At 38.4% G+C, this 27,500-nt stretch overlaps 1 protein-coding gene across 2 annotated transcripts in view; it reads left to right on the top strand.

The window, feature by feature from the left end:
- LOC124555053 (forkhead box protein P2) overlaps positions 1-27,500 on the top strand; it is a 76,065-nt gene that overhangs the window by 6,957 nt on the left and 41,608 nt on the right. The window contains exons 2-6 of one of the 2 annotated variants that reach the window (XM_047128826.1): positions 4,045-4,149; positions 4,435-4,577; positions 9,313-9,418; positions 9,498-10,350; positions 22,655-22,890. In XM_047128826.1, the coding sequence (XP_046984782.1) occupies positions 9,509-10,350; positions 22,655-22,890 (1,078 nt within the window). In that variant the 5' untranslated portion in view covers positions 4,045-4,149; positions 4,435-4,577; positions 9,313-9,418; positions 9,498-9,508. The remainder of the gene's footprint in view (positions 1-4,044; positions 4,150-4,434; positions 4,578-9,312; positions 9,419-9,497; positions 10,351-22,654; positions 22,891-27,500) is intronic. The other variant, XM_047128827.1, reaches the window with a different exon arrangement.

Genomic DNA, 27,500 nt, shown 5'->3' with positions numbered 1-27,500 from the left:
GGAAGAAAATGTAATAATTTTGCGTTGTAGCTCTGGTTTTGAGAGCGAATGTGGCGAGAATTTTATTTTCAGAATCTTAAGTTTTCTGCACACTTTCCATGGAGTTATCCCTCATTCTGGATTAAAATTATTCTTTGAATTTTGAAATAACATAATGGTTCCTTGTGCTAGTGCTCTGATTTAAAGCGTGCAGCAGCAATCCTTAGCAATGTGTATGGATATGCTCATACTGTTACCAGAATATGATAATTGTCTGTTAAATTTACAGCTGTCCTAATTTTCTTTGGAAAATTCATGTACCTGATATTTTCAAACAAACACTAGTACAAATCCATCAAATTTGAGAAACTTGTAGTTACTTGGAGGAACTGTCTGAATAGTACATATTTATGCAACACTCAGATCATAGAAAAGGGCATAGCTCTGGGAATAATTGGAAAATGAGATGGCTCTGGGAATAATCAAGCATGATGGAGCAGAAGTGGCAAAGGAACTTCTGTTCCAGAGTGTGTAGGAGCAAATTAGTATCCCAGAGGATTGGAAGAACAATCATATATTGGCGTAAGAAGGGGAACAGTTACGACTGTGATAACTACAGGGCTATCTGTCTATCATTAGTAGTCCATGAAGTCTATATTCATATATTGGAGAGTCAACTGAGAAATTGGTGGAGAGGGTGTGGAGGAGCCTGCTGTTAAGCCAGGGCGACAGATGCAGGATCACAGCTACACTTTAAGAACAATTTTAGCAAAGATGATACCAGTGAAATTGATGAATTCTGTGGAGAGTGTGTATGAAAAACTGGTGGGAGTGGTTCGTATTGATGGTGAAGGGTCAGGAACATTCCCAATGGAGAAAGGACTCAAAAAGGTGAAGCCTTAGCCCCCTTACACATTAAACGTCTTCCTATATGAAGTAACAAAAACACCTAAGTGCCGCGCGGGGCAGCCGAGCAGTCTGCAGCGCCTTGCTGCGGTTCAAACGGCTCCCCTTTGGGCATGGGTGCGTGTGTTTGTCATTAGTGTAAGTTAGTTTAAGTAATGTGTAAGCCTAGTGACCAATGACCTCACAGTTTGCTCCCATAGGAACTTACCTCCACCACACCTAAGAAGTGAACCCTCAGAACAAAGCTTGGAATATGGAGACTGACCAGTCTACCTGCAAATGTTTCACTAGGCAGATGATGCAGTGTTGGTGGGTGACATACCAGAAAGACTTCTGCAGGATGTAATGAAATGGTATGAAGAAGTGAATGGTAGCAAATGCGTAGCAAAGTAATGCGGGTATTAAAAAACAATAGACGGGAAGAACAACCCAGTATACTCTGTACTGGAAAGATTCTTGGAAAAGTAGACAGTTTTGAATACCTAGGTGCTATACTTAGTAGTAACGAGTAAAATAAAACAAGAGTTGCTAAATTGAACTAAGAAAGCAGTCTCAATGTACTATCAGGTGAATAACATAGTAGTAGCGAAGAAAGAAGTATGAAAACTAAAATGCAAATTTACAGTGCAGTTATGGCACCAATTACATGGAATGGTGTGAAAGCTCTGCAGTACCAGAGAAACACACAAGTTGGATCACTGCCAAAGGAATGTTCATGAGAACAGTAAGAAATCCTAGAAGAGATTGAGAGAAATGAAAGAGACTGGTCAAAAGAAATCAATGTATGTGGTGACGGAGGGGTGTCAGATGAGCTAGTATGGGCTTGTTTAAAGAATGGGAAAGGAAATAAAAGCTAAAAAGTATTTGGAATATGGGCAGGGAAGAACAGAATGAGGAAGACCCTGCTTCACTTGGGAGGACTGGATTGAGAAACTGGGACAAAGGAATGCAAAAACAATTGTGGAAATGAAAAAATTGTGTGAAAATATTGTGGAAAGGAAGAAATGGATAGTGAGGGTACCCAAAGCTAGAAAGCGTAAGGGAACTGAAGAAAAACTCTTCAATTTTCTTTCTTATATAAAATATGTTTAATTCCTTTCTGGTGTTATTGTTTCATATTCTGTGTATTCAGGAACAGTCTTTCACAGGCATAGTAAATCTCATATCAGATGCCTGGATTTTACTTGTTTGCAAATGACCTACAACACACTTCTCTAGAGCACTGTGGGGACATTTTGGGTCTTGTTTCTTAAGTAGCTATTTGTAGTTCCACATGTTTCCAAGCTTTGCGACTTTCTTATCTATATCTTTGTCATACTCATATGTAATATCACAAGCCAGATAATTGAAAGGCTGACCAGTTCTAATGGTATATTTTTCACTAATTTTTTTCATCTTGTGATTCCTGTCTTAAAAAAACTATTACTCTTTAGTTTCCTTTGTGAATATAGACTATACAGTGTTTAAAGGCACAAATTGCACCATTTATATTACAGAAGTATGTTACAGTGTCTCAGATTGTGTAAATTTGGATTCATTTGGTGAATAGTAGAGTACCACAACAAAATTCCTTCATTTAGATGTGACTATGTTCTGTGCTTGGTGGCCATTCTAGTCATTTCACTCTCTAGCAGCATAGTCTTCCATATCATTGTCTTAGGCTTCACAGCTGGGTCATTCATTTGGTTGTTACTTCATATACATATTGTTTCCATGGCAGACTTTTACGTAGATTTTGTGCTTAGGCTTACATTATGCCCTGGGGTACAGTTACAGGGTGTCAGAGTGCAGCAGTTACTGTTGTGGTGAGCCTCTGTCCTCAATATCATACTACGAGTGATTGCCCTCTGGAGCACATATTTAAATGTCTGCTGTGTACTTAAGAGTTTCTATTGCTACTGTTTATTATATGTTAGGACCTCTGAAAGGCTAATCAGTTGCAAAGCAATTATTTGAAGATAGAATGCCTTAATTTGTCAAGTGGTGCCAAATTATGAACGATGAAGATCTCCCATGGTTACAGCTGGGCAGTTTCTGGTGAAGATTCAAAACTGCCACCCAACTTAAAACCTACGAGCTATGCCAGGAAATCTACATTCACTTATGTCAAAACTACAAGACTTAAACCGCTTCTTTACTCTAATCTATCTTGTTTCGATGTTATATTTGGTGCCTCATAGAGTGTGAATATATGCCTAATATTAGAAAAAGGCAAGTACTCTGCTGTATGGTTCATAATTGTAATTTATCTCTCTCTCTCTCTCTCTCTCTCTCTCTCTCTCTCTCTCTCTCTCTCTCTCTCTGTTCTGCAAATTAAATGAAGTTCTTACAACAAAATTCATCACAATTCTCATATGAATCTGAAGCTATTGCCAGATCAGCAGTGGAGTTGTAGTCATAGGTGAGGATGCTCCAGGTTAAATAATGGAGAAGGCGAAAACCATGATCTACTCTTTATTACTAGGTGGAGAGACATCAAGGGGCATTTGTAAACCACAGAGGCTGAGAATAGACTAGCTCATAGATTGACCTGTTGTGGAGCCATAGTGCTACCCAGTGTGTTTTCTGATGCTGCTGGATTACTACAAAATGTTCACATCATGTAGGTAATGACAGACAGTGGGACAAACGAGAAAACCAAAATATTTTTACACAAATATGGCCCATGTGGCATAAAATATGGATTTTGGTTGGATAGGCAGATGGTGACTACAAAGATTCATTGTAGATGCATGTAACATAAAAAAGATAGAAAACACTGAAAACTGAATATTATATTGCAGTACGAAAAGGTGTTTGCATTTGAAGAACAAATATTTATGTCCTTGTTGCAGTAAGGGACCACACTGTGGAACTTGTTAAGTACACTTACCTCTCAGCACGATACAGGTTCTCACAGGAAGCTGACTGAGTATAATTTTACCTAAACTTCTAGACCTTTTTTCTTTTTCTTATCAACGTGAAATGTGGTGTTCATAGTGATTTAGTTTTGTTGCATATGATACGTATTATTATGGGATTGTTGAATATTAAATTAGTTTTTAAGTTATTAGTGGTCTTCATTTGGTCCTTTCTGCAAGAAGCCCACTTACATTGAACATTGTCAAAATACCGTCATTTTCTGATTTGATACCTTGCCATTTTTTTGTTTGTTTGTAGGTTACCTTTGTCTCTTGTCGAGACAAGTTTCGTTTCAAGATGTGCAAAAAAAGTAATTGTATGATACCTATGGCAGCTGTAATATCAAGAACATTTGTACTGAAGGTACGTTGCAGTTTATTTTTCCTCTACTCTTATAAAAAAATTTACAATATTGTTAATTACTTACATATTTTCAAATGCAAAACTTCATGTTCACATTTGCCATTACATAGGTTCTTAATGCGCATGTATTCTGCAGACTATTTTGGGAAAAAAACTGTGAACCATTACAAATAAGTGCTAGAGCAGTTAAATATAGTAACATGTCAGAGAACATTATGTACAATGTTGTGTTACAAACTGTGATGTATTTGGGTTCGAATGTTCATTATTACTGATTTTTTATAGTGGCCAACAAAGCATCCAAGGTTTTGGGAAATGGCTTTATATAGATGCACGAGAAGTGACACCACAGTGCATTCTGGAGTTTGCTGTAATGTTACTCTATATTAAAATTCAGAAGAGGATGCGTAAAATTTCAGTCAAAAAAAGTGCGTAACAACACAAACAATAATAATGATAATAATAATAATAATAATAATAATAATTGTATTAATAATAATAATAAAGATGATGATAATAATAATCAGCATTTAGTGTTCTCCCATGAATTAAATTTTGAGTACTTAATTTATATTCTTTTGTTTGTAAAATAAAAGTTGTATTCCATACAACTCCCAGCTAACTTTCTGTTGAAAAGTTTGAACTTTACTAGAATGTATGAAAGTGATTGTGGTCATACATTCAGTTTCATAAGGTTACAATGAGTGTAAACTTCCAGTAACAACAGTCTTGTGTTGCGTTGTTGATTACTGAAGAAGTTGAAATAATACCTGATGATGTCAGTGCTACTGCATATTATATGACTTAAGCATGCAGTCACCTTATAATGCATCCACCTATGGGGAGAGAAGAACAAGACTGACACTTTACCTGACGGTTGAGATTGTCAAGATAAAGGAAAAATATTTGTGAACTGTTGGCTCTATTTATCTGAACAAACTCAAATTGACTTACAGTAATATTTTATTCAAACATTTCCATTCTGTAATTTTTTCGGTTTGTCATCTACTTAAGTAATGTGTGAAACACAACTGATGTTGCATTCTGCTTTAAGGATGTACTAACAGTTTTGTACTCGCCAAAATATGCACAGAATGAATATTATTATTTAAAGTACATTTATTTGTACATTTTAAATTTTATGTGTGACTGAATCATTCACAAAAATGAATTGATGCATTAGTGTATTAGGTATTAATAAGTATCAAATACAAAAATTTTATTTTGGAAACACACCAAATTTACACTGCGTGATGTAGATTTATGCAACTAAGTATCAAAGTAATGAGATGACAAGTCACCCTCTGTCAAAGGAATAGTTGTACACATGCACAAGAATGGGTGCTGGGGAATCTGCATCATAACAAATAACATTGTTACAGCACCATTTTCGGTCATGTGGATTCAATGGAGTCAACTGGACCTACTGATACTGAATGCAAATTTCATTGTGTAACATAAGGATGATGTGGTGTTTGATGTCATACAATTGCAAACTGGAATGGAATGAAACACTGAAAGTTTTTTTGGTGATGGCAGACTGATCGGTAGCATAGCCAGAGGTCTAGATTAGGTTGTTCAGTGACAGGTTGGTCACGAGTTGGTGATGCCATTGAATGTGAATATGGAACCTTAGATGTGGTGACATACTTATTGGTATCGTAATCTGAGGTCCAGTTTAGATTGAAAGGTAACAGTTTAGTGGTGAGTTGGCAAGCTGTGTCGAACGCCTGTGTTAATTCAATTCAGTGTGTTGATTCAATATGGCCTTATTTTACCAGTTACAAAGTGGGAGGCATTCATTCTACATATCTTCCAGCAATGCAGTGTCAATCTAACAAGGGAACCTCCCCATCACACCCCCCTCAGATTTAGTTATATGTTGGCACAGTGGATAGGCCTTGAAAAACTGAACACAGATCAATCGAGAAAACAGGAAGAAGTCGTGTGGAACTATGAAAAAAATAAGCAAAATATACGAACTGAGTAGTCCATGCACAAGATATGCAACATCAAAGATATGTGAGCTCAGGAGGGCCCTGGTTAGCGTGAGTGGCTGCGGAATGAGGGGGCCTAGGTTCAAGCCTTCTCTCGAGTGAAAAGTTTAATTGTTTATTTTCAGACAATTATTATCTGACCGTCCGTGTCAATTATCAAAGTTCAGGCACTCCTATGTCATCAACTTCGCTCTCCAAAATTCCAGGACATGTTCAGATTTGCTTGGACATATGCAGGATTTGACGGTCTACACATGGAAAAATATGAAAACGTGAAAAACATATGATTTGACAGAGCACAGGGAAAACTGTGTGACTGTGAAACTGTTGCATTCATTTGATGCAGTTTATGTGACAAACTCTTATGTTTTCATCACTTTTTTGGGAGTGATTATCACATCCACAAGAAAACCTAAATCGGGCAAGGTAGAAGAATCTTTTTACCCATTCGCCTAGTGTACAAGTTAGGTGGGTCGACAACATATTCCTGTCATGTGACACACATGCCGTCACCAGTGTCGCATAGAATATATCGGACGTGTTTTCCTGTGGAGGAGTCGGTTGACTTATGACCTTGCAATCAAGTGTTTTCGGTTCCCGTTGGAGATGCACGTCCTTTCGTCTACTAATTGTACGGTTTTGCGGTGCGGTCGCAAAACACAGACACTAAACTTATGACAGTGAACAGGGACGCCAATGAGTGAACGAACGGACAGATCATAACTTTGCGAAAATAAAGGAAGTAAATTTTTCACTCAAGGGAAGATTTGAACCCAGGGCATCTCGTTCCACAGCTGCTCACGCTAACCACTGTACCATGGCGCTACTAAGCTTACATTATCATTGATGTTGGCTGTCTTGCGCATGGACTACTCAGTTTGTATATTTTGCTTATTTTTTTCATAGTTCCACACAACTTCTTCCTGTTTTCTCGATTGATCTGTGTTCAGTTTTTCAAGGCCTATCCACTGTGCCAGCTTATAACTAAATCTGAGAGGGGTGCGATGGGGAGGTTCCCTTGTAAGTGAAAATGACAAGTTTTTGAAGCAAAGGAGTGGTGTACCTGTCCTTCACTTCAGATGTACCCATCAGTCCAGTTGCATTGCTAGGAGGTTGAACAATCACTGCCTTAGTAATATTCTCGAAATAATGTGGGAGTGCGGATCGAAAGTTAAGTGTTCAAGGGATCATGTTCTCCTTCGATGACATGCATTATCACTATGTGACCACAATGTGTGGATTTGTCGAGGAGTTGAAATGCAGGCACATCCGTTTGCAAATTGTAGCCCTGCTTTGAACCTTTTCTTGATTTCTTTTACTTCTTTTGCTTCTCAGAAGTAAAAGAAAAGAATTAGGGGAAATTTAGTGAATTCCAGGATGATAGTCTGCACAGCATTTCCCAAGTAACCAGGTTGTGAGTGTTTGTCAAGTAGGTTGAGAGAATACACGCAGTTCATGGAACTCAGTGAAGGATACTTTGAGCAAACTGGAAAATTTCGTGAACTTTGAAATGTGAATTACTTACACAAAATATTCATAGTGATTTTCTTATAGTGGTGATGAAATCTGTTTGCCATTACGTGCAGTACATGGAGGAAGTTATGTGAACAGGAAACTTTTATTCCACAGATTAAGCATGATTTTTTCCTTCTTGAAAATGTCAGTTGAAGATATAACATTGCAACTTCCCAACAGATTAAAACTGTGTCAGAGTGGGACTCAACCTCGAGACCTTTGCCTTTCATGGTCAAGTGTTCTACTGACTGGGCTGCCTCAGCACAACTCACAGCCTTACTTTTGCCAGTACCTCATCTCCAAGGCTATGTCTAAGCCATGTCTCCACAGTACTACTTCCAGAAGTGCTATTCGTACAGGGTATGCAAGAGAACTGTCAAGTTTCAAACGTAGGTGATCAGGTACTGGCGGACGTAAGGCTGTGAGGGTGGGACGTGAGTCATGTTTCAATAGCTCAGTTGCTGGAGCACTTGCTCAAAAAAGGTGGGTATTGTAACATTAATTAATTATTGGAGTACTCAAGCCGGACTAATGGTAAATGAACTTTGAAATCATTGATGTATTTTGTGAAATGTTAAGTGGTATTGTGCCTCATGAACAGTGTGGGTTTCCAAATATCCAGTATATTGTGAAAAAATCCACAAAACTTTATAGAGAATGTAGGGTAATGGGGTTTTAAATGAAATATGAGAGTTCCTTAGCAAATGAGTGGGAAGGCAACTGTTGCTATATTATTATTATTATTATTATTATTATTAGTAGTAGTAGTAGTAGTAGTAGTAGTAGTAACACAGAGACATTAAATCTCATTTAATTATCCAAAGCTCCTTTGTACCTTTCCCATACATCAAATCTATATATCTAGGAGGAATGTGTGGCCATTTATAAAAAAAAGTAATATGTTTCCAGATACCTCTTTTCAAATGATGTACCGTAAAAATGTCGTAACCATACTTCTGTTAATACTGAAAGATCATTCAAATTATTTTCAATTAGTATCAAACAGAAGAAGACAATTGCGTAACACTTTATTCAAGGTACAGCCTTAGTGTGTAAAAGTTAAAAATAATTGATACTATCTGTATGTTTTGTTAATCATCTTGATGTTGAAGCTCTTTTGTCTGTGTTTGCTTTAACAGCAACATATGTTTTTGAGTGGGGTCCACCTTTAGCAAAACATGATTTTATTTTTTGTCCCAGACATGTACCACTGCAGTTGCAGCATCATCAGTGTTTTTTTATTATTATGGCTGTTAAAGATAAGGAATGTTCTTTACTGTTTAATACATATAAATATTAGTTTTTAAATCGTAATTACAGGTTTTTGAAGAGCACATAAAATTGTGTTTTCATACCTTCTTACCACATGGTGTGGTTTTCCTGCTGTATTACATTTTTACAGTTACTGTTTTTCATTGCAGTTTGTCACCTGCAACTACATACAACTTAATGTAGGCTAAACATTTACGCAAAAATTACAATTTCTTAACTGTTATGGCTATGTCTGAGATTAATAATTCTTGTGAAAGGTTGTGTGTGTGTGTGTGTGTGTGTGTGTGTGTGTGTGTGTGTGTGTGTGTGTGTGTGTAGATGTACTCCATAATATGCTCCATCATGTCTATATAAATAGCAACATGTCTTGCATTTTCAGGCACTGGTAGTGCTTTGACGAGATGATGATTAGTCATTAATATTGTACTTCGTCGAAAGTAGTGTAGTGTGGTTGTATTTGCTGGATGAGCAAGAATGTAACCTGGGTAAGTTGTTGATGATTGTACTGTAGTTAATTATAAGAGGACTGGGCATTATTTTCTAATATATTTTTCTTTATTGCAGAAGTTACAAAAATGGATCCTTTTTTCAGTACACAGGATACAATGTCTTTATCTCTCCAAGAGATGCTTGACTGTGACTACAAATCAGATTTGGAAAGTGTTCTGGGGACAGACCTCAGCCTCTCGTTAAGTGGAGAATTTCCTCCGGTAGACTTAGAAGGGGCATTGGGTACTTCAGATGATATGGCAATGTGGCTTACTAATGGCTGCTTGTATAGTGAAAATAGTAACTCATCCAGTTCAAATTTGAACCTGGATTTACTGGGTTGTGATACTACTGCAGTGAAGTTAAATCCAAGTACTGTGTTGCCAGTGACATTTGTGACTGTTCCTCAGGCACCACCTAAGACTGTTAGTGTTATTGTTAGTAAACCCTTGATGCCTTGTGAAGAAAAGCTGTCAGACAACTTAAACAGTTCAGTGCCAAGTTCTTCAGGAAATACTGTTATGTCCCAAACGGTTTCAGCTTCCACAACCAGAATAGAAACTCCAGTAAACCAGTTGTCAACAGCATTGAATGCTTCAACAGTGTCTCACAGTGTCAACAAAGTCATCACTAAGACCGATGCTTTTCAGTCAGTAATGACAACAAAAAGTGTCCCAAACATTATCAGCAGTACAAAGTTTACACAGAAGGATCATGTTCCTGTTCATCAGAGTAATGCGGATTTAATTGCAAGGTCCTTGCAACCACAGCCTAATAGTAGGAAACGTGACACCAAAAACTTTGATATGGAGTTTGATGAGAGACCTTATCCAAAGCCTGCCTACTCTTACTCGTGTCTTATTGCCATGGCTTTAAAAAACAGCAGGACTGGGAGTTTACCTGTATCCGAAATCTATAATTTCATGTGGTGAGTAACAATTACAGTTTTATCAGCTGTAATTTTAAGCTTAGTGTGTAGCATTATGTACTTGTATGTAAAATTTGTAACTGAAATGTTTTGACTGCAAAGAACTCTAAAACTATGGTAGCAGGTCTTCAGGAAATGGCCTGAAAAATTGAACCATCAGACTTATTTTGCCTCCTTATTACCATATTCTTTGAGGAAAAAATTTGTTGTTTCTACAGTTCTGCTGCAGAAAATACACTACCTGTATTTAACAGATGCTGTATTAAGTTGAAGCACCTAAAGATTATGCATCAGTCATCGCCATTGGTGGTGCTGACATTTCTTAGTGTGAACCATCACAGCATCTACTAAGTGTGACTAACAACTTACTTTACAGGAGTAAGTTTTGTGGCCCATTTTTAACATAAAGTTCATAGTTGCACCATAGTCTCTCCATCTGTGTTGTATAGTTTGCTTTTGTCTTTCCCATTTATACCCAGCAGCATGAATGTTATTAGCTCCATTCTTTGTCTGGTGCCTTGCACTTATATTGAGATCCACTGAAATGTACAATGGGTGAAGGTTACAAACAATAGACTAAATAAAATTTTATTTATATTTTGGACAGGGCTTTGAGAATTATGTCAATGAGTAGACAGAAGTATAAATTTGGTTGAGGTCCTCTGAATTAATTTTGTAGCACTTAATGAAGTTCAAAACGTGACAAATACCACAAAGAAGGAACATTGTTGTGGTGTCACAAGCAATAAGGCATTTGCAGATAACTCATTTTCAGCCTCTACATTAACTATTTGGCTGCAGCATAAAATTTCAATTCAGTTTTTGTGTTAATTGCTCAGCTGTTTTAAGAAATTACTGCTTTCCAGCAATAATATCACATTTAGTTGTAGTTAAGTTTAAAGTGCTGTGATGTATTTTTGCCTTAGTCTTTACATTTTTCACTGTGTGATGTTGACAAGTTACTGCCCTTAGAAAGTTTGGTCACTGCATATTGAACTTGCTGCTGTACACCCTGTGACTGTACATTGAGTATATGCTATAAAATACACACAGTGAAATAGCCTTTTATACATTGATGTTTTGAATGTTCTTTAGATAATGCTTCAATGTGTCTGTGATTATTTGCCTCTGACTAATACCTCATATTCTACGTAATTGTTTTGGTGTTGCCATCAATGTTTATCATTTGTTACATGGTATGCACTTGTAAGTGCCAGAAATAAAATCTCTTCTGACTTGTAATGCATGTTGACAGAAACAATATAATGTTTGTAAACTTAATTGTTGTAGTATGATGGATGTAGTAGTGTAAAGAAATATTGTGTATCAGGTTGATATGATTGCATTATTGGTGCCCCTGACAGCTGTTAATTGTTTCTGGTAAATACGTTACTATTCCACTTATCATATACACCTTGCACCTAGTAAATTAAAATGAGAATTAAGGAAATGACCTGCATTTACTGTAGATAACATATACAACTCAGAAGTAGCTTCTCTAATGTGTCTTCAGTTGTGCACATTAAGATTTGATTATTTCCTGGATCAGTGTTACTTTGTTGAAGATCACTATCCTCTTGCCTAAGCATGTTTAGTACATTAATTCCTCTTGGTGAGAAAAAAAAGAAACTTTTACTCTGTACATTTCCATGGCAGTTGCTTACCCATCTATACCGACTTCAGTTGCTGACTTTAAAATTATGGTAGTTGAAGGTCTCGTGCCTTTGCATGCAGATTACAGTATAGAGTAAGGGTCTCTCTCTCTCTCTCTCTCTCTCTCTCTCTCTCTCTCTCTCTCTCTGTGTGTGTGTGTGTGTGTGTGTGTGTGTGTGTGTGTGTGTGTGTGTGTCAGACTGATGATGGAATGCCACACTACATTACCATTGCCAACGTCCAGCAGGTGGATGCTCTCATTATTGAAGACTGGTGAGTTACGGTGGTAGCCATGGCTACAGAATTCGGACTGAGTGCCAGAATTGCAACAGACATTCAGTGCTCTCCATACGCTTGTGTCATTCTTTGACGAATGTCTGTTCCATGGACTACCTCAAAAAAGATTTGCATCCTTAAGGATGACCAATGATCTGCTAAGTGTCAGATGTTCCTTTCTGCACTAATAACTGCAATAAACAAAATAACATTTTGCAGCCAGAGCAAATTAATCTGTGTTTTTAATCTGCTAATCCATTTTTTTTTTTACTCTGTATTTGCCAGTCTTGATTTATTTTCTAGCTGCTCTTCTTTCTCAAAAATTTTGTTCGTCTTCACAAGTTCATGTTTACATTAGAGCTGTGGCAGTTTTTTCCCAGTTACCTTGTTTACATAGAGAAGTTTATGCAATTTTTCTTTCTCAGTGTACTTATTAATTATTGGAGTGCTGAATATCAACTATATTGTGAAAAATTCCACAAAACTTGATAGAGAATTAAGGCAGTGGGGTTTAATATGAAGTGTAAGACTTTCTATGCGTCTGAGTGGGAAGGCAAATGTCAACTAACATATTATGGCAATATGCTGGCCAAGAGATCGGTGTCGAACTTTTCCACCCATAACATTTGAAAAACTAAAACATCACACAGTACAGCAAGCTGCCTGAAATTCAAATGTAATGCAAGGTGGAAGTTTGGTAGTTATGGTGGTGGAGGTTTGGTAATGGCAAGTGGTTGCTGTGGCTACAGGTCTTGTGAGATGGGCTGAAAACATGACATGCCTTGGCATGAGATTAACTCCACTACTTTTTTTATAGTTGTCATTCCTAAAATAATTTTGAACACAGTACAGTAAAGCTCTGTAGTGTTCAAGCTTTGATTTGATGGCAGTGAGACATGTACATTCATTCCAAAGGAGGGATCCAAGATGCAGTATCTGCATTTCTGGTTTTCCACAGGTTTTGTCGTGCCATTGATGGTGACATACTGTCTTTCATGGAAATTTTTAGAAAGCTCTTCCTAGATTTGAGCCTGCATGGGGGAGGTTGGTGTCCATGCAATAGGTGAGCAGCCTTTAATTCCACTTTGCTTCTCTCTGTATTCACGGCAGCTTCCCGTCTAATATCTGGTCGGGCTATCCCCTCCAGGCTGTAGAGTTTGTAGGTAGGTGTTGCTCTCAGGCTTCCTGATGTTATTCTACATGTCTCGTTGAGGGCAGCATCCACATGCCTAGCATGTTCAGAACTGTACCAAACAGGGCAGGTGTATTCAGTATCAGAGTAACATAATGCGAGTGCGAGATGTTCTGAGTACTTTTGGTTGGGCACCACATCTGCTACTTGTGACTTTTCTGATGATGTCATTGTGGGGGGGATACTTTTTGCTTTGTGTTTAGGCAGTGCTACCTAAATGTTAGTGTATGGTCCAGTGTGACCCCAGATATTTTGGATTGTGACAGGGCTCCAGCTCCATGCTATTCCATATGACTTTTAATTTTCTGTTGGCGTCTTTGTTTCATAGATGAAAAGCACATACTTGAGTTTTAGGTGGATTTTGTTTCAGGTTGTTGTTTTGGTAGTATGCCGTGAGAGTGTGAAGTCCATTTGTTAGATGTCTCTCTATTGTTTTGAAACCTTTGACTTGAGATATTAGTGCCACATCGTTAGCATAGATGAAGCTTTTTGTGTTAAGAGGTTGTGGCTGATTGTTGGTATAGATGTTAAACAGGGCTGGTACCAGGATGCAACCTTGAGGCAGGCTGCTTTTTGTATTCTCTATCTACTTTTCTTGCCATCTAGTTTGACGTAGAATCTGTGGCTCTGAGGGAGAGTTCCTAGGAAACTGGTAAACTCATCTCTCATTAGTTGATGTTGTTTCTGCAGAATGATATTGTCCGGCACAGTATCATAAGCTGCAAAGAGATCCACGAATACTGCTTCTGTGACCAGACCCCACTCAAAACCATCCTCAGTATTCTGTGTCAGAATGAGTATTTGTGCTGTAAAATTTGTATCTGGTTTAAATCCAGCTAGTTGTGAAATCAGTTGTGGCTCGATGACAGCGCCGAGACAATGGAGCAACATTCTTTCGAGGATTTTATAAAGATGTCACAAAGAGATATAGGGCAGAAGTTCTTGGATCACAAGCTGGCTTGTGAGGTTTCAGTATGTCTTTGTCCTTCTGTGGGATTTTAGGAATATGTTGTCATGATAGGCTGTTATTATAGCACTTTTGTTTCTGGATGTTGATGGGCTATCCCTATTTTTTTTCTTTCTTTCTTCAGTTGTCTCGTTCAGCAGCACCTGGTGGGCAACTTCATTTGGGGTAATGTTGGGTCTTATTTTGGGGATAGTAGGGTCATTATTGAGTCATTTGAGCAATTCCAAGCTTTTCTGCTACTCTTAGACACCTCAATACTCTCTACCATTTCAGTCCATCAATTTTGAGAGACTTTTCCCAATTGCTGGGATAATGTCTGTCTTAATTTTACTGTATCTTTGTTGAACAGGTCTTCATCAAACAGTCTAAGGTGTTATTGCAGTTTTGACATTAATTCTTCAGTCATACCTGGAATATATGTTGTACGGCAGCCTCTGGGGGTCGAAGCACAAGGGCACCTCTTCACTGCATCTAAATGGTCGTAGGAGTCTGGCATGGGTTCGATGCTTAGTATTGCCTCATTCAGAGTTTCCATATAACTCGTCCAGTTGGCCTTCTTACAATTAAACCACCTGCAGAATGGGATCATTTGTGGTTTGATGGCTGCAAACACCTGACAGCACATTGGCCTATGTTGGGTGCCAGGTACAGGTAATAATGCAGTCTTCATACAGTGATGGGGAAATGGTGTTGCTGACGAAAAGCAGGTCGGGCTTATATCCCCTTTTCCAGCTGCTCTTGTTAAGTGAAGATGGTAGCTTGCTGTCATGCAAGAGAGTTAATCTTCTGTAGTCAACCAACTCTTAGTACCTCCTCTCCATTTACATGATCACCCTTGTAGCCCCATATGTTAATGTGGCTGTTGAAGACACTAACAACGAAGTGGGTGTCCTGATTTTGTAAATTTACTAGTGGACTGAAGTTAAATTTTTCAGCTGGAGACTTGTAGACAAGTGTTAAGTAAAACTGTTAAGATTGCAGTATCGTTTTCCTGATAAATTGAGAGCACTGCTACACAGTATCTCACAAAAATGGCAGTACCATACTGCCTGTTTGGTCTCTCAGTGGCAGTGTGCATGCCTGGTATTTTTAGTATTCATTGAGTGATATCTCTGTGTGTTTCTTACATGCACAGTACATCACAATTCATATCTTGACACACAATTTGTCGAAGTTTTTCTTAGCTGGCTGCCAGGCCTTCAATGTTTATGGTCATTATTGTCAATTTTGGTATTGAGAAAGATCCTGCGCTTTTTTTTTTTAATCGCTCATCGCAACACTTCTGTAGTCGAAAGACCAACCAGTTGAGCGTAATTTCAACCGTTGCCCAGGGTATGCCCAAGTGTGTGTTAAAGTGTGAAACACTCACTGCCCTTGGAGGCTCTTTCTGTGTCCCCCATGCCTTGTTATGGGTGTCACAAATTTTCAGTGATAGTGGTGGAGGGTAGCTGCTCGTAGATGCATATCTGTGCACATGGCTATATTATTCCTGCACTGCAGACAAGTTGGGATGTAGGGTTGTGTAAGTTGTAGAGAATGAAGATTAGTTGACAGCTAGGGAGGGATAGGAATGTGGTACCATTGAGCCTGCCCTTGTACAGACAGCAGAAGTTGCATGTTGCAAACAAAATGGAGTTGTCATTTGAGATGATGGAAAATACGAATATAAATCTTGGAGAAAACACTGTGGGACAGAGCAATGGATAGATTGCTTACAGTAGAGGGGGGAGGAGGGAACGGAAGACTTGAGGACAGGGATGGATGTGCATGTAGGACAGGGGCTAGCAGAGACTGAGTCCAGGTAGATTATGAAATTGAAGGACTTGTAATGGCAGTTCCGATCTAGGACATTCAGAGAAGCTGATTGAGTGGGTTGGGGGTGGTGTTCCTTATGGTACAGGGTTTTAGAACAGCCTATTGTTTGTTCAGACTTGCTTTAGGATTCACAGCTACAAAGGAAATAGTGGGATGAGCCTTACATGGAAGGTGCGGCTCGCATGCAGCCGTTCTCACCCCCCACCCCCCATCCCACCGCCACTTCACCACTACTGCTGCATTTCCTAGTTGCATTGCCCGACAGTTCAGGTTGCTTAATCTTGAAATATAGAGATTTCTTACATTTTGGGGTTATTATGTTATCTGTTATATCTGTTGCTGCTATTGTGTGTTGTTCGTCGTGCGATACTGAGGAATCTCACAAGGGAATCTCCCCATCGCACTCCCCTCAGATTTAGTTATATGTTGGCACAGTGGATAGGCGTTGAAAAACTGAACACAGATGAATCGAGAAAACAGGAAGAAGTTGTGTGGAACTATGAAAAAAATAAGCAAAATATACGAACTGAGTAGTCCCTGCGCAAGGTATGCAACATCAAGGATATGTGAGCTCAGGAGGTCGCGTGGTTAGCGTGAGTGGCTGCGGAACGAGAGGGCCTAGGTTCAAGCCTTCCCTCGAGTGAAAAGTTTAATTGTTTATTTTCAGACAATTATTATCTGACCATCTGTGTCAGTTATCAAAGTTCAGGCACTCATATGTCATCAACTTCGCTCTCCAAAATTCCAGGACATGTTCAGATTTGCTTGGACATACGCAGGATTTGACGGTCTACACATGGAAAAATATGAAAACGTTAAATACATATGATTTGACAGAGCACAGGGAAAACTGTGCGACTGTGAAACTGTTGCATTCATTTGTTGCAGTTTATGTGACAAACTCTTATGTTTTCATCACTTTTTTGGGAGTGATTATCACATCCACAAGAAAACCTAAATCGGGCAAGGTAGAAGAATCTTTTTACCCATTCGCCTAGTGTACAAGTTAGGTGGGTCGACAACATATTCCTGTCATGTGACGCAGATGCTGTCACCAGTGTCGTATAGAATATATCAGATGTGTTTTCCTGTGGAGGAATCGGTTGACCTATGACCTTGCGATCAAATGTTTTCGGTTCCCATTGGAGAGGCACGTCCTTTCGTCTACTAATTGCGCGGTTTTGCAGTGCGGTTGCAAAACACAGACACTAAACTTATGACAGTGAACAGGGACGTCAATGAATGAACGAACGGACAGATCATAACTTTGCGAAAATAAAGGAAGTAAAATTTTCACTCGAGGGAAGACTTGAACCAACGACCTCTCGTTCCGCAGCTGCTCATGCTAACCACAGGACCACGGCGCTCCTGAGCTCACTTAATCCTTGTGTTGCCCATGTTGAACATGGACTAATCAGTTTGTATATTTTGCTTATTTTATTCATAGTTCCACACAACTTCTTTCTGTTTTCTCGATTGATCTGTGTTCAGTTTTTCAAGGCCTATCCACTGTGCCAACTTACAACTAAATCTGAGGGGGGTGCGATGGGGGGGGGGGGGGGGGGGGAGGTTCCCTTGTCAGGAGCAGCTTTCTCAAATATTGTTGAAATGTTCAACGTTGTTCTCTTGACAAGGGCATTGCCATAATAATAATTAAAAAAATACTGTCTTCAATTGAGACACTTGGCAACAAAGCTGTTAGGAAAGTCACCTCTGAAAACTGGATGAAAAACATTAGTTATTCACAATGTGTCATGGTAAAGCATGGCAGACTGAACCTGTTCAAAATTTTTTTTATAAAAACTGACACATCGTTAAATAATGACAGTTACAATGTCATATACATGGATGACAGCGATGGAGTAATTTCAGTAAAGCTTTTTCATGGTCATTAAAAGGAAGGTGCCCAGGTGGAATTGGCTGAATGTTTGGTGTTCGTAGTGTGGTGGGTGTAAGTAACAGCACGGCAGAATTATATTTTCATAATTTTTGTTAATAATGCTGTTATCAGCAACTGGGTCAAAATGAAGTTAACCTCAGGAACTCGTTCCATATGATAAGAAATAAACCTCAGTGTTTGCATTATAATTGTTTAAATACTAAGATAGTATATGTTGTCATCCCTACCATTCCTTCTTCAAAACTGAAAAGTTTCTTCTCTTTAATTAACAAGCTCAGTTATTTTTTTTGTTACAAATAAGTAGAAAGTTTGACCTGAAAAAGTAGTAACAGGGTAATTATAAACCCAGTGCTGTGTTTTTTGACATGTGAACACAGCAATATGCATCACATTTAACTCAAATTATCCCCTTTGATTTCCAATTAGGAACACATGAAAAATCATAACATTGTCAGGAAGAGCAGTTTGACGAACTTTCTGTCTCCCATTTAACATGGATATACGTAGTATTTATAAGCAATTCAAAATATCAACAAAGTTTTCAACTAAACATAGCACACAGTAAGTTGAGTAATTTTCAGTGTGGTTAATGCCAGTTGAATTTTTGTTTACAAGTGTATTGTAGGACTGTTACACTATAATTCAGTTATTTTTCTCCCCACAGCATTTGAGTGTACTTAATATTATATGTTGCAACGGTTTTCTGTGAAATGTGTTCAAGAAAGTGTTAAATGTGAAGTCCACTTTGCCATTGTGTGATGTCTACATACTGTAGTCATATTGAAAGGATTACAGTGTGTCAACAGTCTTAGAGTTTTATTTTTCTCAAATTCTTCCCCTTCATTTTAAGGAGGAATTATCGTAAACTGTATCCAGGGTTATATAAGATAACAATTTTTAGAAGCTCTCAAATGCACTTAGAAACATATAATTCCATTTAATGACATCACTAAGCACATAAAGAATTTGCAGATATTAAGTGTAAATAGGAATAATACTGTTTCATTTTTATACTACCATTTTTCAGTGTGTCAAAACCAATTATGATGATGTCTGTTCCATTTAGAACTAATGTCTTCAACACTATTTATTTCTATTTTCAATCAACTTCTCATTTACAGTAGTGTGGTATTATTAATTATTATTCTTGTTAGAACAATTCTAGGAACATTAAATGAATGCTCTTGCAATTAGTCAGTGCCAGCGTAACAGTTTTTTTCCTTCTCGAATGGGCAAGGGCGTATATTTTTTTGCCATAGTCAGACAATCTACTTATCTCTTGGGGGAAAGTCACATTTAACGATGGTAGTTCCAAGAGAGGACATCCCACATATACTTTGCTAGCCGAGTTGCTCCTTCTTGCATGCAGTTCATATAAAAATCAGCATCTGAGATCATCATAGACTTGATCTTTGACCGTAATGTTCTCACACAACAAATGACTTTGTCCACAAGTGAGGCATATTTATTGGGCTTAACAAACTGGTAAAACAGCACATACAGCACAGAAGATTACTTTTCATGAAAGCCTAGGTTAAATTGCTGTTATTGTTTATACTTGGCTCTTGTATATAACAATTAGCTCTCACCAGTTATGAAAAATCTTAATACTTTGAGTACTTGTGAGAATTTTCTGGTGCAACAGTGTAATCTAGCTTTCAAAGTATTATACTTCATGTTCTGCATTACTTCTTGGAGTCTGTGATGCTTTTAAGGAAATTAAATTTAACAGAGATCTTCAGCACTTAATTTTTCCGTGTTAAGATCGGGAAATGAAATAGCTAGTTACTTTTGTAAGCTCTATGCTCTAATAAATACACTGATGAGCCAGAACAGCATGACCACCTATCTAATACCCGGTACGTCCAACTACGCCACTGGCACCATTGGCAACGTGGTGTGGTGTGGTGTGGAAGCAGTGAGGCCTTGGTATGCCCCTGGAGGGAGTTGGCAACACATCTGCTCACATAAGTCAACCAATTCTCACAAATTCTGGGATGGGGTGGGTAATGAGCTCTGATACCATGTTCAGTCACATTCCAGATGTGCTCAATCAGGTTCTGATCTGGCGGTTTGGGGGGAGGAGGGGGGGCAGCACTTCAATTGTAACTTGCCACTGTGTTCCTCGGACCACTCCATCACGCTCCTGGCATTGTGACATAGTGCATTATCTTGTCGATAAAGCCACTCCCATCGGGGAAATTTGATTGTCGTGAAGGAGTGTACATTACTCCTTGGCCGTCATGGTGCCTTGTACAAGCCCAACTGGACGCATGGATTTCCACATGAATGTTCCCCAGAGCATACCGTATTTACTCGAATCTAAGCCGCACCTTAAATCTGAGACTCGAAATGCAAGGGGACAGAAAAGTTTTTGGCCGCACCTCCAAATCGAAACAAAGTTGGTCCATTGTAATACGAGACACAATTTAGGTCGAATTAATGACGATACAGGTACAGTAGTTTGGTTTGAGTCGTAAGCTTAGCAGTTAAGCTTTACCAGGTAGCCATTGCTATGCGTCAGGCACTCTGTCTGTATTTATACGGGTACCCTTCCTTTTTCACGCGCTTCGTCTGGCTTGACTTGAGTGCTTATTTTTCTTTGATCTGATAAGTGCCGTTCTCTTTTGTTATAGGTGTTTATGTCACTCTTAGCTGAAAATGCATTATTGTACTGTGTCGTGCATTGTTTGTTGCATTCTGATAATGAGTGTTTACGGCCGCTCGCGGCGTGGCTTGCTTTTGTGCACACTACCGCTGCTTACAGTTTTTTTTAAAAAAAAAAAAAAAAAAAGAGGAATCATTTTATTAGCGAAACAGTGGCAAGAGACTGCTATTTGTTGTTACTTACACTGCTGCTTTCTTTGATAATGATCAACAAGAACCAAATAATAGACTGTGCATGATAGATGATGTTCAGAACGAGAGTTTAGTGAAAAATTTTCTCAGTTTGAAAATCTTTGCAGTAGCCTCTTTAGTACATTACATTCTGCACAGAAATTAGAGTCATCTTAGATTTAAAAATCTAGTCAATTGCCGTGCTTTATTTGTGACTGTATCACTATTAGGCATAAGAATAATATGAATATAACATGACATGATATGTATATTCTTCCGCATTTGCTGTTGTCTCACTCTAGTTTCGTAGTTTATTAGGCTGACAGGATTTAAATGAGATAGCAGCAAACACGAAAGAATGCATGGCAAAATGTTTATATTCGTATTATTCTTATGGTGAAGAGAATACTGCATGTGATTCACAATTCATAAAAGTTCCTATTAGCAACCATCTCTTCTCACAGGTAGGAAAAAATTCAGAACGTAGAGTTGGCCATATTGACAAACATCCCAAGCAGTCTTGCCAGTCGGATTTTCGTAGTGCATTGAAATGCTGCTACATTAGAAGATGAACAATACAGAATTTGTATTTACTTCGTTGGATAATGTATGAAAATGCAGTGGTCGAAACTCGGGGTGGAGAAAAAAAGCTCGTCTTCCACCCTTCTTCTTCTTCTTCTTCTTCTTCTTCTTCTTCTTCTTCTTCTTCTTCTTCTTCTTCTTTTTTTAGTGATGCAGAGGTTTTGGTGCCAGTATTTATCTTTATGTCTGTAAAGCGTGCCTGTGTAGCGCTAAATACATTTGACGTCAGAAGCTAGTTGTGGCGGCATCTACCAACATTTTTCAGAACTTCTGCTTACTTTGCACTAGATTCTAAGCCGCAGGCAGTTTTTTGAATTATAAAAACCGGAGAAAAAGTGTGGCTTCGATTCAAGTAAACACGGTAATGGAGCCACCACCAGCAGCTTGTCTCTGTCCAGCAGTACAGGTGTCAAATAGATATTCCCCTGGAAGATGAAGGATTTGTACCCTCCCATTGACATGATGAAAAAGGTATCAGGATTCACAGACCATGCAACACTCTGCCACTGCGCCATTGTCCCGTGCCAATGGTCGTGTGCCCATTTCAGCTGTAGTGCCAGCGTCGCGGTGTTAACGCTGGCGCATGCATGGGTCGTTTCCTGCGGAGGCCCATCGTTACTCATGTGCGACTTGGTTGTGGCTAAAATAAGACTAAAACAGTGTTTCAGTATTAAACAAGTTTCTGTCAAAACTAAAGCTTGTAGGAGGAGTTAAATGCGCATACCCTGTTGAAATAAACAGACGTGACTTAACATTATTTAATGTGTAATTTAAAAGTTAAAACAAGTATTGTGCTTGGGGCTCAATATCCACGGAAACTAATTTTTGGAAAAGAAGTCGAATTTGGAGTTTTTTTTGGGGGGGGGGGGGGGGGCTATATTGAGAGGAGTACCTTTCTGTATTCCATTATTTTGTAGTTCCCCATCCTCACCCCAATAAGACTGCTGACAGCCAGTGTAACGTGCCTTTTTAAACAGTTATTGTATAATGTACAAGCTATTTTAGCTCTGCAATTTTTGGTTTGTCTGCTATATCACTAAATGTCAGCTTTTGTAATCTGTATGAAACTTGTTACTTTCAGTGAACATTTTCCGTACTTCAAAACGGCACCAAATGGATGGAAGAACTCTGTACGGCACAACTTAAGCCTGAATAAATGTTTTGAGAAAATTGATAAACCATCAGGAAATGGAAGTCAACAACGTAAAGGTTGTCTTTGGGCAATGAATCCAGCTAAAATTGCCAAAATGGATGAAGAAGTTCAAAAATGGTCCAAGAAGGATCCAATGGCCATTAAAAATGCAATGATTTGTCCAGGTACTGAAACATTGGGACTTCTTTTACTAGATAATTATTGGTGTTAAATGCAAAAACACACACAAGCTAGAGTAAATTTTTGCCCATATCACTGAGTGAAATTGTAAATGTGGTTTTTCAATAGTTCTTTGATAGTATTCTGTTCAGATTTGCTGTAAGAATATGCTATGTGCAATTGTCAAACCTCTGTCGAGCCATTGGAGCTTGCTATATTTTCCTAAATGATTGAAGGAGAATGTGGTGAGAGTTCATTTGAAAAGGCCACAGCCAATTTCCCCAATGTTCTCAAAGCTGTGCTCGATCTCTAATGACCTCATGGTTGACAGGGTGCTAAACCCCAATCCTACTTTAGTTGTATGTAAGCTTTTTGAGGAGGAGAAACAAGTTCTATTTATATTATATAATTATGTGTTTTGTCAAGAGCTGCAAAGCACTCATTAATAGCACCTTGTACTTCCTAATTTGATGCAAATATCTTCATGTGAAAGCAAACTTTCAACTTGGTGACTAGGTAGCAAAATTGCTTGGAGTTAAATATTAAGAATATAATTGCTAAGAGACCCATTAAAAGTTCAGTTAATGCACATTAGCCATTGTCAGTTCTGTAGTGTGAGATAGTGTATTTACTTACTGAAAGAGCATTTTTTTGTGGACTAGTATTGGCCACATTTTGTTCAACAAGGGTGTATACGACCCGGGAGATCCGGGTTGACAGGGTGCTAAACCCCAATCCTACTTTAGTTGTATGTAAGCTTTTTGAGGAGGAGAAAAACCCGGGAATTTTTTCGTCCGGGAGAATACCGGTATCAACCCGGGATATTTTTAGAATTCCGGGAATTATTCATTGTTTTAGTTTTCAGTTAAATTTTTGTAATTTTGACTGGTAAAAACCGATACTCTAACAAAGGATATTATTGTATCCCGCTACTGCAGAATAATATTTCAACAATAAAACATAAACGAGAGAAAAAAAAACGAAAATAACTTAAATTGCAAAGGAAATGCGCCATATACTACAATGACACACAGTGCTCATGCAAGCATCTGGCAACAGCAAAATGTGTCGAAGGGTTTTATATTAGATTCGTTTTAGCAGTTACGAGCGGGCTCATGCGCATTCGCAGTTGAGTCGTGTTTGAGTAGTAGATTCTCCCGCTTCTGGCTACAGGAATGTGGCTGTTGGCTGTGCAAGCAGTCGCAGCAAGCAGCTAGATGCTACCGGGTTAAGGGGCACCAAATTCATATTCTTGAGGAAAAAAAACTTTTTCACAAAGCGCCTAGCATCCAGCGCACGTTTGTCTATCGATTATTCATATGATTTTGAAACGCTTCCCTGTAGGTTTTTGAACACATTTTAAGTTGATTTCTGAATTAATCATAAGTTAACTTTTGAATGCGTGCATAGTGTACGTGATGTTTCTGTCAGGAGAATCCTTGTTGCATCTAGAAATAAACTTTCCGCAGACAAAAGGGGACGGGGCTATACGAGCTGAGGGAGTAAAGCCGAACGGATGAATCCCAATCGCTGTCTGATTATGTGGTTGATTGGGTTTGTGAATGATCAACATTGTTATAATTACTAGCGAAATCCATAGATTCAGACTACCAGAATGGAAATAAACGACTGACAGAAATGACAGGTGAGAAAGATTACGATCTTCTCGGTGTATCCAAGAAAATGAAATTTTGACAGAAAATTTTTGGCCAGATCGCTACACTAGTAAAGACCAGTTGCACAGTCCCCGGCTAGAAGTGGCGTAACTTCTATTCTGGAAGTAATGCAGAAAACTAGTTGTTCGAACACGTAATACTGTAACGCCTAACCGGAAAATAACTGCGGGTAACTAAACCTGTTAATCGGTGAACAAATTTTGACAATGGCAGGAATAGCTACAGAATTGGCGATGACAAGATTGTTAGAACGAGGAAGGAGAAGAAACAGGGAGATCACACAAATTATGGAAGAATAAGACCATTCCAAATTTATATAAAAATTTCGTAATACCACTTTTCGATCTCATGCTTGAGAAACTGGTGCATATGAATGAAATGTGAAACTGTTTCCTAACATAAAGCTTTTTGCTTGTAGTAGGCCTAATAGGCATTTGTTATTGGAACTTCGTGGATTATATTCTGTTGTGTTATAAAAATGGCCATTTGTGCCAAAACAGTCTCGTTTATTTGGTGTGTTGCCGGCCGGTGTGGCCGTGCAGTTCTAAGCGCTTCAGTTTGGAACCGCGTGACCGCTACGGTCGCAGGTTTGAATCGTGCCTCGGGCATGGATGTGTGTGATGTCCTTAGGTTAGTTAGGTTTAAGTAGTTCTAAGTTCTAGGGGACTGATGACCTCAGAATTTAAGTCCCATAGTGCTCAGAGCCCTTTGAACCATTTTTTATTTGGTGTGTTACAAAATTGCTGCCATATTAGAAAGGCCTATTTTGTTTTACCTAGCAGACAGTGACAAAATAGACATAATCAGATCGAGAAACCACATCAGTCTTGGGTATTATTTGTATTAACAGCTTTTTCAGTATTAGATAACAACATTTCGATTTTTCATGTAGCGAAACGTTTGATGAACTTTGGTGCAGAAAGGAAAGCACGCCATGTAAAGCTCTAGCAAGATTAGAGAGAAAAAATGGTAGGAGCTAAAGTTTGAAGAAATGTGTAATTTCTTGCTTATCTCTTGTCAGTATTGGTTTTATACATCCTCTATTTAATTTTATGTCACACAAAAGAGCAAGTTATTAACTAATAGGCAATAAAGAGTTCAGACTTTCTGAAGAGTTCTTGTTCTCTCAATTACAAATAATTCCATCCGCTATTAATTGTGAGTTTATTATTTTAAGAGGGGCCAGGCTATCAAACCGGCCAACTGGGAGGAGGAGAAGCACCACAGGACATTTAAATTTCCACTCTGCTGAATATAGTTTGGACGTGCGGTAGAAAAATGCTTCATGAAGAGGTGTGGCACTGCACTTTGGCATACTTAAGACCAAATAATATGTCTTACATTTCCTCGAATACATATGTTTTGTTTCAGACTTCTCAGAAAGATGTGCGCTACAAGATGAACAATTTTGAAAAATCGTTTTTTTTTTTTTTTTTACCCAGTTTGCAAATGTCGTAGATGGGTAGTCTCCACATGACCCATGTTTACGTTAAGTTATTTTGCTGTTTCCCCTTCGTTTACTCTCATGTCAAATGAAAACAAAACGGATATCTGTGGTCGGGAGCTATCAAGTGAATTAAAACACATTCACATAATTACGGATGGCTAAAATATGTCATTAGTTTCAGATTTTATTTTATTTCCACCTTTCTGACAGTCGAGCATTAATCGCCTTGTGGAGCAATGAAGTTATTTTAGTCTGTTTGCGAAAGAAATTTTACTTTTGTTAACCTTTTCTGCAGAGGCAGTCAGTGTATGTGAAATGAAATGTTTAATTCCACAGTGCTGGCTAGTTTCAACTGTTCGCTGCATTTCAAGTGTACATTTCCATTTTCTAGCACGTATGGCATTACGCCATAATAAAGAACCGAACATGATATAATGCAGTACTGGTGCTCCAAGAAAATGTACATCCCCAAAACCACACTGAAAAGCTTAATATCAGCTCGAGGCCTACTTCATTGGTAATCTGGACATACGAATGTGCACTTTAAATGTGCACATTTTAATATGGTTCACGAAATTCCGATGCTCTTGCACTATCCTCTAATGTCTTGTTGCTTTTATGACATAATGTATGATCTTTCAATGTTTTAAACGTATGTTCATACGGGCTTCGTACATCATGATAGCTACCTAAGCGCGGTGTTGCCTGTTATCTGCGCTCTCTGGCAACTGCTGTAACAAACCTATTTCTAACAGGTCGCGGGAAAATATTACAAATAGTAGTTTGAAAAGCGTTACTTTCAAAGTAAATATCCTTTTACGTAAGTTGAACTACATGCGAGAATGTACCATGAATTTATTAAATCACAGAGCGTTTGACTCTCATTTAAAAATCAACTCTTTGATGACGAGCCATTTAGAAGAATTTCGAACCCTGAACAGACTTGCCAACTCTCCCGATTTAAGCGGGAGACTCCAGCTTTTTCCTTCTTCCTCCTGATCTCCCGACAGTGAAGACCGATCTTCCAATTTTCAGAGCAGTTTCAATACTTTCCTTACTATTTGAAAATCCTGTGCCTTAGATATATTGGTGGATGACAAGGTATGGGGCTACTTGTCTATGTTAACTTGGTAAATTCAAAAAGGCAAGTGCTTTGAGCAGAAATTTAGTTCAGAGTTTTTGAAGAAGGCTAAGTCAGCTACAGGTGTGCTGAATAAGTAACTACCGTAATCAGACAAATTCAGACTGATAAACTATTCAAATTATTTGCCAAGCCTAACATGTACATCCTGTATAAAATTGATTTAAATTTGGGAAAGATGTCTTGCGGATATAAGATGCCATGCAAATATGGGTTGCATTATGAAATGAAAACGTGTGATCATATAACAGTGATTTATTCATGCAAAAACTGTGCTAATGTCAGAACAGAAATCTAATATACGTTAATTTGTTTCCTCGGATCGTAATTTCGAACTGTAGTTCTCGCGAG

The sequence above is a fragment of the Schistocerca americana genome, chromosome X (assembly GCF_021461395.2).
Source record: "Schistocerca americana isolate TAMUIC-IGC-003095 chromosome X, iqSchAmer2.1, whole genome shotgun sequence".
Classification (NCBI taxonomy): Eukaryota; Metazoa; Arthropoda; class Insecta; order Orthoptera; family Acrididae; genus Schistocerca; species Schistocerca americana.
The sequence above is the reverse complement of the archived record's forward strand: the minus strand, read 5'-3'. Positions and strand labels throughout refer to the sequence as shown.